General features: G+C 45.7%; 1 protein-coding gene across 1 annotated transcript in view; it reads right to left on the reverse strand.

Annotated features, from left to right (window-relative positions):
- The window catches only part of LOC311145299 (ankyrin repeat and EF-hand domain-containing protein 1-like), a gene marked incomplete at both ends in the record, with an annotated part of 19,597 nt that extends 10,007 nt beyond the window's left edge, over positions 1-9,590 (reverse strand). The window contains 9 exon segments of the mRNA XM_084181533.1: positions 955-992; positions 1,050-1,276; positions 1,941-2,455; positions 2,786-3,105; positions 4,837-4,960; positions 6,749-6,898; positions 7,212-7,411; positions 8,056-8,191; positions 9,351-9,590. Coding sequence (XP_084037659.1) covers positions 955-992; positions 1,050-1,276; positions 1,941-2,455; positions 2,786-3,105; positions 4,837-4,960; positions 6,749-6,898; positions 7,212-7,411; positions 8,056-8,191; positions 9,351-9,590 — 1,950 coding nt within the window.
- Positions 9,591-12,053: the final 2,463 nt, after the last annotated feature.

Raw genomic sequence — 12,053 nt, forward strand, 5'->3', positions numbered from 1 at the left:
TTTAACGCCAGGGTAGTGGGTTCGATCCCCGGGACCACCCATACACAAAAAATGTATGCACACATGACTGTAAGTCGCTTTGGATAAAAGCGTCTGATAAATGGCATATTATTATATTATTATTATTATTATTATTATTATTATTATTAGCTTTCACCTGGATTCACCTGGTCAGTCTATGTCATGGAAATAGCAGGTGTTCCTAATGTTTTGTACACTCAGTGTATAGTGCACTACTTTTGACCAGCCTTATCTAGCATTTAAAAGAGTCATCCAGTAGTAGTAGTACCTTTCTGGTTCTCTGCCTGCACTCTGGCCCCAGCCTTGATGAGGTAGTCGTGCAGTATTACAGACAGAGTATTAGTAGTGATATAGTATTAGTACCTTTCTTGTTCTCTGCCTGCACCCTGGCCCCGGCCTTGATGAGGTAGTCGTGCAGTATTACAGACAGAGTATTAGTAGTGATATAGTATTAGTACCTTTCTTGTTCTCTGCCTGCACCCTGGCCCCGGCCTTGATGAGGTAGTCATGCAGTATTACAGACAGAGTATTAGTAGTGATATAGTATTAGTACCTTTCTTGTTCTCTGCCTGCACCCTGGCCCCGGCCTTGATGAGGTAGTCGTGCAGTATTACAGACAGAGTATTAGTAGTGATATAGTATTAGTACCTTTCTGGTTCTCTGCCTGCACCCTGGCCCCGGCCTTAATGAGGTAGTCATGCAGTATTACAGACAGAGTATTAGTAGTGATATAGTATTAGTACCTTTCTTGTTCTCTGCCTGCACCCTGGCCCCGGCCTTGCTGAGGTAGTCCTGCAGTATTACAGACAGAGTATTAGTAGTGATATAGTATTAGTACCTTTCTTGTTCTCTGCCTGCACCCTGGCCCCGGCCTTGATGAGGTAGTCATGCAGTATTACAGACAGAGTATTAGTAGTGATATAGTATTAGTACCTTTCTTGTTCTCTGCCTGCACCCTGGCCCCGGCCTTGCTGAGGTAGTCGTGCAGTATTACAGACAGAGTATTAGTAGTGATATAGTATTAGTACCTTTCTTGTTCTCTGCCTGCACCCTGGCCCCGGCCTTGATGAGGTAGTCCACACAGCACGGTCTGCAGCTCTCGATGGCCCTCATAAGGGGCGTGGCACCGTTCATGGCCACGGCGTCCACCACTGACCCAGAATGCACCAGGAGGTCCACGATGTCCACCTGGCCTGCATGGGAGGCGTGGTGCAGCGGTGTCCAACTGAACTGGTCACACGTGTTCACATCAGCACTGTAGCGGATCAATACACCTGATCACTGATCTATAAACCAGCCGCTAAACCAGTAAAATGCATCGCCAGGTATCGAATAACATTAACAAAATAGGGATCAATAGACTTGATTAGTCAAAGCCCCTTGAGGTCCAGAGCTGGTTCACTGATGTGTGACTAATGATCAACAATAGACCTGATCACTACTGAATAAACCAGCATCAGCACTGAGACCTGATCACTACTGAATAAACCAGCATCAGCACTGAGACCTGATCACTACTGAATAAACCAGCATCAGCACTGAGACCTGATCACTACTGAATAAACCAGCATCAGCACTGAGACCTGATCACTACTGAATAAACCAGCATCAGCACTGAGACCTGATCACTACTGAATAAACCAGCATCAGCACTGAGACCTGATCACTACTGAATAAACCAGGCTCAGCACTGAAACTGAGGAACAGCAATACTACAGGGCTGTATAATGCTCATTGCTCACCAGGGTTTGGGGTCAATACCATTTTCAATTCCAGTCAATTCAGAAAGTAACCAAATTCCAATTATTTTGTATGCTTTTCAATTAGGAAAATGTGGAATTGGTATTTGGATTACTTTCTGAATTGACTGGAATTGAAATGGAATTGACCACAACCCTGGTATAATGCTCATTGCTCACCCCAGGCTGATGAGGAACCGGGCCACCTCATAGTTCCCGCTCCTGCAGGCGGTCATCAGGGGCGTCTTGTAGTAGCAGTCCTTCACATCCACAGGGACCCCCTGACTGAAGGCCAGGCTCAGAGACTCCAGGTCCCCGGTCTTCACACAGTAGTTGATGTTGATATAGATCTTCTCCGGCTCGTCCACGTACCACGCTGAGTCGTCTTCGATGGGGTGGCCAGGCGGGTGGTCGCGGTCGAACCGCTTGGTGTCGGTGAACTGCTGGTAGCTCTCCACCATGAAGTGTGGCGGGCCGCCGTCCTGGCGCCGGCAGATGAGCTCCGGAGGGACAATGCAGATGGGCATGGGAAGGACGAACTTGCCTTTCTTTTTCCCCCTTTCCCCTTTCCCGGCTTTCTTCTTCTTGGGCTCGTAGGAGGGAAGAGTGAAGGTTTTCTGGAGGTAACGCACCCCTTTGAAGAAATCAGTCACGTTGATCAGTCCCTCGCGCTTCTTGTCGTGCTCCAGAATCACCTGGATACAAATATTCATTTTAATTCATGAAGTGTTTTTTTCTGGCAACTAGGACCTACTGCAGAATAAGAGCACAATCTAAAACAGTATACTAAATTGGCTGCTTCTCAAATTACCCCCTATTCACCCTTATATTGAACTACTTTTGACCAGAGTCACTATGTAGAAAATGTAGTGTTTTGCCCATGAGGTTTGTACATTAAAGCCATAAAGAAGAACACAACCGAACGTCCCACAGATCAGATATCATACACATATAGTTAAACATCAACTCTAGATATTCTAGAATGACTATCATATTCTAGAATGACTATCATATTCTAGAATGACCTTCTGGAGGTTCTCGTCATCCACTGGCGCCCGGTGATCCTGCAGCACCGCCACGAACGTCTCCCGGGTAACCGTCTCTACGGGACCCACGGCCTCCTCAGCGATCTCCATGGCGGTGCGGAGCGACGCTTCGTGCTCGCAGGACCAGTCGTGCAGCGTGAGCGCCCACAGCTCATTGGGATTGACGGCGCCGGGCTTGGAGAACTTCACCTCCAGACGCTCAGCCTTCTTCAGCTCCTTCATGGCTGGCTTCTGGTTGTTGTTCTTGGCCATCTGACTGGGGATCAAACCCTCTATGTTCTTCAGCTTGGCGTTGCAGCCTGGGGTTGACACAGGAGGTATGTTGAATTTTAAGATGCAATCTACAGGTAAGAGATGGCAGGCTTTAGCTACAGTATATATGGTCCTGGGGTTAGAGATGGCAGGCTTTAGTTACAGTATATATGGTCCTGGGGTTAGAGATGGCAGGCTTTAGTTACAGTATATATGGTCCTGGGGTTAGAGATGGCAGGCTTTAGTTACAGTATATATGGTCCTGGGGTTAGAGATGGCAGGCTTTAGCTACAGTATATATGGTCCTGGGGTTAGAGATGGCAGGCTTTAGTTACAGTATATATGGTCCTGGGGTTAGAGATGGCAGGCTTTAGTTACAGTATATATGGTTCTGGGGTTAGAGATGGCAGGCTTTAGTTACAGTATACAGTTGAAGTCGGAAGTTTACATACACTTAGGTTGGAGTCATTAAAACTCGTTTTTCAACCACTCCACACATTTCTTGTTAACAAACTATAGTTTTGCCAAGTCGGTTAGAATATCTACTTTGTGCATGACATCCTTGGGAGCAATTTCCAAACGTCTGAAGGTACCACGTTCATCTGTACAAACAATAGTACGAAAGTGTAAACACCATGGGACCACGCAGCCGTCATACCGCTCAGGAAGGAGACGCGTTCTGTCTCCTAGAGATGAATGTACTTTGGTGCGAAAAGTGCAAATCAATCCCAGAACAACAGCAAAGGACCTTGTGAAGATGCTGGAGGAAACAGGTACAAAAGTATCTTTATCCACAGTAAAACAAGTCCTATATTGACATAACCTGAAAGTCCGCTCAGCAAGGAAGAAGCCACTGCTCCAAAACCACCATAAAAAAGCCAGACTACGGTTTCCAACTGCACATGGGGACAAAGATCGTACTTTTTGGAGAAATGGCCTCTGGTCTGATGAAACAAAAATAGAACTGTTTGGCCATAATGACCATCGTTATGTTTGGAGGAAAAAGGGTGGTGCTTTCAAGCCGAAGAACACCATCCCAACCGTGAAGCACCGGAGTGGCAGCATCATGCTGTGCTTTGCTGCAGGAGGGGCTGGTGCACTTCACAAAATAGATGTGGATATATTGAAGCAACATCTCAACATCAGTCAGGAAGTTAAAGAATGGTCGCAAATGAGTCTTCCGAATGGACAACGACTCAGTTACACCAAAATTCACCCAATTTATTGTGGGAAGCTTGTAGAAGGCTACCCGAAATGTTTGACCCAAGTTAAACAATTTAAAGGTAATGCTACAAAAAATAGTGTATGTAAACTTCTGACCCACTGGGAATGTGATGAAAGAAATAAAAGCTGAAATAAATAATTCTCTCTACTATTATTCTGACATTTGACATTCTTAAAATGAAGTGGTGATCCTAACTGACCTAAGACAGGGCATTTTGACTAGGATTAAATGTCAGGAATTGTGAAAAACTGAGTTTAACTGTATTTGGCTAAGGTGTATGTAAACTTCCGACTTCAACTGTATATGACCCTGGGGTTAGAGATTTTCTAATCTTCTGTGGATGAAAGAGAGGTCAACATCGGAGATCAACACCCCTGGTCCTAGAGAGATACAGGGTGTGCAGGCTTTTGTTCCGTCCCAGCACTAAATCACCCGATTCTGCCAATCGATGTCTTCATGAGCAGTTGACCGACTTATTGATTTCAGTGTGCTGGGCTGGAACCAAAGCCTGCACAACCCGTGGGCTCTCTGCCCAGTCAGTCAGGTGCCCCACCTCTCTGAGCCAGGAACCTGCAGCAGTCAGTGAAGCCTGCGGCTGCAGCCAAGTGCAAGGGGGTGTTCCCATCCGTGGCAGTCACACTCAAGTCTGCAGAGTAAGCAGACAGCACCACTATCACCTGAAAGGGAAAACAGAATTAGACCTAGTCTATACATTTTTATTTGATTTATTTTTAGGGTTGCAAAGGTAGCAGTAATTTACCAAAGTTAAGGTAATTAACAGGTAATCTCTGGCAATGTATAGTAACGTTGGTAATTTATACTTGAATAACTTTTTTAAAAATGTATTAGTATATATAGTATATTCATATATTTTTGTATGTCTGTGTCCATATTGCCCATGAGTTTCTAGTGGATGGAAAATAGCCTAATTAATGAAAAAAAGCATCTAAATCAACAATGGAATTATTTTCAATTAACTTTGCAACTCTTCCAACTACTGCCACCAGTTTGCCGCCAAAATATTTACAACAAAGAAATATTGACATAGTAAAATAAATAAAAGATTGTAAAAAAAAAATTATATATATATATATATATATATATATATATATAAAGGATATTTCATGCTGAAACCCTCATATTAAACACCAACGATATTCACTAAGTTGATGGTTTATATTTTGGATAATGTTTTACAGCTTTGTCATTCACATTTTTATTTTTTTTATCATCTTATTAGATTATTTTATATATTTTACATGTGATAAGGCCACGCAGAGGGCAAGATATAATTACGGACACCTGTGATAATCTGAAGTACCCCTCCAAAAAACTTGAAAGTTACCAATATTCTGATAGTTTACTGGTAAACTTAGAAAGTTTCCAGTAATAAACCCTCCCTTTGCAACCCTATTCATTTTTGGTGCCCAGCCCATATGGGCTTATAAGACACTCTTTCTTTAAGCATGTGTGCACAAAACGCAAAACAAAATGACATTTGACAAATTAAATGCATAATGAATAAGTACAGTGTCTGTGTAACGCTACAGGGTCCGTGTAATGCTACAGTGTCCGTGTAACGCTACAGTGTCCGTGTAACGCTACAGTGTCCGTGTAACGCTACAGTGTCCGTGTAACGCTACAGGGTCTGTGTAACGCTACGGGGTCCGTGTAACGCTACAGGGTCTGTGTAACGCTACGGGGTCCGTGTAACGCTACAGGGTCTGTGTAACGCTACGGGGTCCGTGTAACGCTACAGGGTCCGTGTAACGCTACAGGGTCCGTGTAACGCTACAGGGTCCGTGTAACGCTACAGTGTCCGTGTAACGCTACAGGGTCTGTGTAACGCTACGGGGTCCGTGTAACGCTACAGGGTCTGTGTAACGCTACGGGGTCCGTGTAACGCTACAGGGTCCGTGTAACGCTACAGGGTCCGTGTAACGCTACAGGGTCCGTGTAACGCTACAGGGTCCGTGTAACGCTACGGGGTCCGTGTAACGCTACAGGGTCCGTGTAACGCTACGGGGTCCGTGTAACGCTACGGGGTCCGTGTAACGCTACAGCTACCACCTTGTCACATTATACAAACAATACATGTATCTTTCTCCCCCAGGCTTTGAAAATAAATTGGGCAATATGAAATACGGCCTTTCTGAAAAATTATTCTAGCCTGTGTTCATCATGTAGCCAGAACACTTCATATAACAGTTTATAGCAGTATATATGTTGAATTTCAAAAAAAGTACATTAAAATGTTTTATATTACAATCATCAGTCCTTTTGGTTTTAAACCTGATTACTAAGGTATCCTTTTGGTTTTAAACCTGATTACTAAGGTATCCTTTTGGTTTTAAACCTGATTACTACGGTATCCTTTTGGTTTTAAACCTGATTACTAAGGTATCCTTTTGGTTTTAAACCTGATTACTATGGTATCCTTTTGTTAACCAGCACCTCTATAGTACCTCAAAGAAGCCCCCCTCTGCAGCGAGGTGGGCAGCGTGCATCCTCTTCTTGTCCACGGCATTGGGGTTCCCCCCTTTCTGGAGGATGGCCCTGACCAGCTCCACTGCCCCCGCCCTGGCTGCCTCCATCAGGGCCGAACGACCAGACGCCTGGAGGGGGGACAGGAGAACCAGCAACAGGCTAATGTTAATATGGTCATGAAAAAGTAAAGGAGATGAAGCAATGAAGGTGGAGTAGGAAGAGAGTTGAGATCTCAGTCGTCACTATCTGGAATCATACAAGTAAGGATTGAAGTAAAGTACTTTCAAATCATAATTTGAACCGCAAATTCTTCATTTTATCAAGACCAAACGACTCATTTACAGTGTATTCGGCACGTGACAAATAAATTAAAATGTGATTTGATGTCTGATGATGCCATAGCCAATTGTGTCCTTTCCAGCGCGGTCGTCTAGTGATTACCTCATTGGTGGCATTGGGGTCGGCCCCTCTCTCCAGGATGCTGATGCACATGTTCTCACAGTCGTGGGCGCGCTCGCAGGCCATCAGGAAGATGGGCGTCCCAGCTGTGGACACGTTGTTGACGTTGGCCTTGCTGTTGAGCGCCACCTGCAGGCAGCGCATGTGACGCTTGGTGGGAGAGATACAGTAGAACAGTGTGCCTGGAGCGAAGCACAGGAGAGAAGCATCTTGTCGGTTAGGGTTAGGGGGGGGGTTAGGGTTAGGATGCTAGGGTTAGGGGGTTAGGAGGTAGGGGGGGGTTAGGGTTAGGGGGTTAGGGTTGGGGGTTACAACAGATGCAGTAGAACAGTGTGTCTGTAGGGAAGCACAGGAGAGAAACATCTTGTCTGTTCCCTTACAAACCAGACTCCCAGATTCAGTGTCCACCAGTTTACAAAACTCTTCCACAGTTGGTGTTGTTCCGAGCCATGTATTTACAGAGTTGGGACATTGAGGTTCTCCGCATTATGATGCATTTACACGACACTACAAAATGACATGGCAGCCATGTTAGCGCCCCATTAAAATGACTATATTTAATATTTAAACAATGCTATGTAACTGAATTTCTAGAATTAGAACAATATTTGACAACCTAAAAGTTGGCCCAACTCTCTAAATATATGTCTCTGGTGATGTTTGGCCCATCATTTTCAACGTCCCTTAGCCTCCTCCCACATCTAAACTATTTGTTCCATCTTGCTAACGTCTATGCTGTGGTCACTGTCACAGACAATGACCATAGGAGTCGGCAAGACAGAACAAACAGATCTGGGAGCAGGGTAGAGAACCTCTCCCTACCTACCTTTGCCCTCGGTGTCGACCACGTCCATGTTGGCGTGGTTCTTGGCCAGCAGGGCGACCATGTTGTCGTGGCCCAGCTGAGCTGCCAGAATGACGGGCGTACGCCCCTTCTTGTCCTGGACGTTAGGGTGTGCACCCTGGGAGGAACGGTGGGGAATATCAATAGAGCTAGTGGTTTGATCAAATACATTTGTGAAAAAGTGCTTAACAGTAACCTGGTCTAAACCGCTCAAGCAGGATTAGGATGATACTGTAACAATTTGGTGGATCAGGAGGAGCTAGAGTAGGGCTTGAACCAGAGACTGTCTGACTGCACTCCCACCTACGCCACAAAGGTCCAGACCTCTTGGTAGAGGTTGTACTGTAATCACAAATAGGGGAACTGCACTAGTATCAGGATTTAAAGTGACAGCGAACCCTGTTTTAGAGGAAGGCGACAGTTTTGATAACGCTACTGACGATTGGTGGACTGGACACCGGGCCTACCTGTGGGAGCAGGAAGCGCACCATGTAACTGGACACCGGGCCTACCTGTGGGAGCAGGAAGCGCACCATGTAACTGGACACCGGGCCTACCTGTGGGAGCAGGAAACGCACCATGTAACTGGACACCGGGCCTACCTGTGGGAGCAGGAAGCGCACCATGTAACTGGACACCGGGCCTACCTGTGGGAGCAGGAAACGCACCATGTAACTGGACACCGGGCCTACCTGTGGGAGCAGGAAGCGCACCATGTAACTGGACACCGGGCCTACCTGTGGGAGCAGGAAGCGCACCATGTAACTGGACACCGGGCCTACCTATGAGAGCAGGAAACGCACCATGTAACTGGACACCGGGCCTACCTGTGGGAGCAGGAAACGCACCATGTAACTGGACACCGGGCCTACCTGTGGGAGCAGGAAACGCACCATGTAACTGGACACCGGGCCTACCTGTGGGAGCAGGAAGCGCACCATGTAACTGGACACCGGGCCTACCTGTGAGAGCAGGAAACGCACCATGTAACTGGACACCGGGCCTACCTGTGAGAGCAGGAAACGCACCATGTAACTGGACACCGGGCCTACCTGTGAGAGCAGGAAACGCACCATGTAACTGGACACCGGGCCTACCTATGAGAGCAGGAAACGCACCATGTAACTGGACACCGGGCCTACCTGTGAGAGCAGGAAACGCACCATGTAACTGGACACCGGGCCTACCTGTGGGAGCAGGAAGCGCACCATGTAACTGGACACCGGGCCTACCTGTGGGAGCAGGAAACGCACCATGTAACTGGACACCGGGCCTACCTGTGAGAGCAGGAAGCGCACCATGTCGGTGTCGTTGGCCACGGAGGCCAGGTGCATGGCGGCGTTCCCCTCGTTGGGCTCGGTCAGGTTGATGAGGTTGGGCACGCCCAGACGCACCATCTTCTCTATCGGGGGCGTGTCTCCCTCGCGTACGCATTGCAGCAGACGGTACACCTGCAGCACCTCCAGACGATCCTCGGCCACCGCGCTGCGCACGTTCACACCTCCACTCTGGGTCATGGTCGCAGTCTGGGGAGGGAGAGGAGGCGGAGAGAGAATGGGCAGGGGAGAGGAGAAGAGAGTGCTGTGTAGATATGAGAGAGGAGGGGAGAGAGGAGAAGAGAGGAGAGGGGGGTGTATATAGGGTGAGTAAGGGAGGAGGTATAGGGAAGGGTTACATTGGATTTTTCTCAAATTTTTATTTTCCACGAATACTAGAGTAAAAGTAACTCTACTGTTAATCTTTATTTGGCCGATTCCTCGCCGGGATAGCCCGAAATTATTTTGGGTATCTCAGATTGTTCTTGCAATTCTCACATAGAAACTTCATTGGGAGGGAAGAATGTTTGAAATGTTTGAAATTGCATTTTTACCACAAACCATCCTGTAAGGCCTCATGCGCCAATTCACGTCGTTACTCCTGTGACCAGAGAAAGTGAAATATTCCTTGATATTAAAAAGGACACAAGACACTAATATATAACAACGCAAGCTTATCGGAACACTTTGCAACACTCATTAGGTGCAGCTGCAGTGCTGGTTGTAGCGTGAGTGGAAGTAGGGAGAACGCAAATGTTATGGTATAAAAGTGTTGAACAAAGTGTTGACAGTGCTGAATAACAACTTAAACATGAACTCACTCATAAAAACAGCAGGTCTTTGCCGTATTCGTTGAGTCTCTCACTAGTCATGGTTTTAGAATTTTTGAAATCTCACAGTATCGACTTTTCTGTGCGTTCAAGGCTTCTTTTTTACAATCTTTGGCTCGATGGAAACTGGGCAGACATGGTGATCGGAGCTATCTGATTGGCCTGCGGTAGGCCTATAGGTGCATTTGATTTGCTCTCTGGGCCTTCTGGGTAGGCGGAGTTCTACCTTCAGACACATGAAATTGTTCAAGAAGGGAACACCTTGCCTTCCCGGCGCTAGGGCTGCTGAATCAAGTGCACCTACCACCAACAATGCGAAACAAACAAACAAAAAATAGGCACGCAAGGCTTTATCATTGTTTTTTTTTACAGAAATGTTTGGTGATCGACTAGGAATGGCTTGGAGATCGACCAGTCGATCGCCAGGTTGATGACCACCGCGCTACAATTACATCACATTTCCAGAGTAGGCTCTCTGCTAATTTTTAAGTTATGATACACTTAATGAGCACCTCCAACACAGTGAATGGGAAAATGGATTCAAAGAGAACTCCCTCTGCTGGTGATTTACTGAATGTGCGATTGTAAAAGACTGCTGTGATTGGTTAGTGACCTATAATGTCAATTTCTATGTAGAAAATGGGTCATATCTCCAAAAGTACCAGGCAGCCCACTCTGGAAATGTGATGTATTTGAAGAATATAATGTTCCAAACATTACTTCTAACAATAAGCTAAATAAAAAAAAGGGTACTTTAGATATTCATATTTTTAATGTTTAAAAAAAAATCAAGACACTGCATATTTTAGAGCACACTATGAGGAGTATAATGACACCAAGATGTCTGTATCGTAGGGTCTTTTTGGAACTATACATGCTATAGGAGGCATTTATAGGTCTAAAAAGGGCATAGAATTGTCACTTTCATCATGATTTTAAAAACATTGTTTTGGATACAAATGTAAAAAGCATTTCAAACATCCTTCCTCCCAATGACGTTTCTATGTGAGAATTGCCAGAACAATCTTGAGATACCGACAATATTTTCGGCCTATCCCGAAAATATTGTGCAAACAGATAGCATTCCTTCAGGCCCCATAACTTACCCTGCCAAATTCAGTGCCTTCGAATCACTGCCTTTCTACAGTGTCCCCAAACAAAAGAGTCCAAATACCACCATTCTATTCAGCAACATGGTGACTCTGCGCTGTTGACCACGGTACCTAACTTCATAACAAATCACTAGTGACAGGACACATTGTTTCGAAGCAGAAACTCTGACTCTGGGGGTTTTCTGGTCACCGGAGCAACCGCGCACTGTGAGATCACATTCTGAGCTTGTAGAACAGGTCTGCATTCTAAACGCCACAGGCCAGGAATATAATACTACTATTATTGTAAGCCATGATTTCAATGTAACACAGGATAAATAGTATATGTAGGCTTTCATGTCATGTCACTCTGACCTATTTGTCAATTTAAAAAAAAAGGTGCGCAAATAAATAAGCAAGTGCACATTTCCAAAACTTCACTCACACCATAATCAAATCATTTCTGATATAATGTAGCTTGCTCAGTGGTTCTCAACTCCGATACTGGAGACCCGGAGTATTGCTGGGTTTAGTTCTAGCCCTCTTATCAGGGACAGATCTAGAGCTGGCACACGCGGTGAATGCAATTAACTATTGGGTGAACGCAATGAACTCCTAGAAAGCCAGTGGGCTACTCTATGATGAAAGGTGCACTTTCAACAGCACCATCTTTCGGTCACACTCGGGAACTTTCAAAGGGGAAAAAATATGTTTCCTTAAAGATAAAGACAAGCGGCGCAGGC

Source organism: Coregonus lavaretus (assembly GCF_964263955.1).
Source record: "Coregonus lavaretus genome assembly, chromosome: 18".
Taxonomy (NCBI): Eukaryota; Metazoa; Chordata; class Actinopteri; order Salmoniformes; family Salmonidae; genus Coregonus; species Coregonus lavaretus.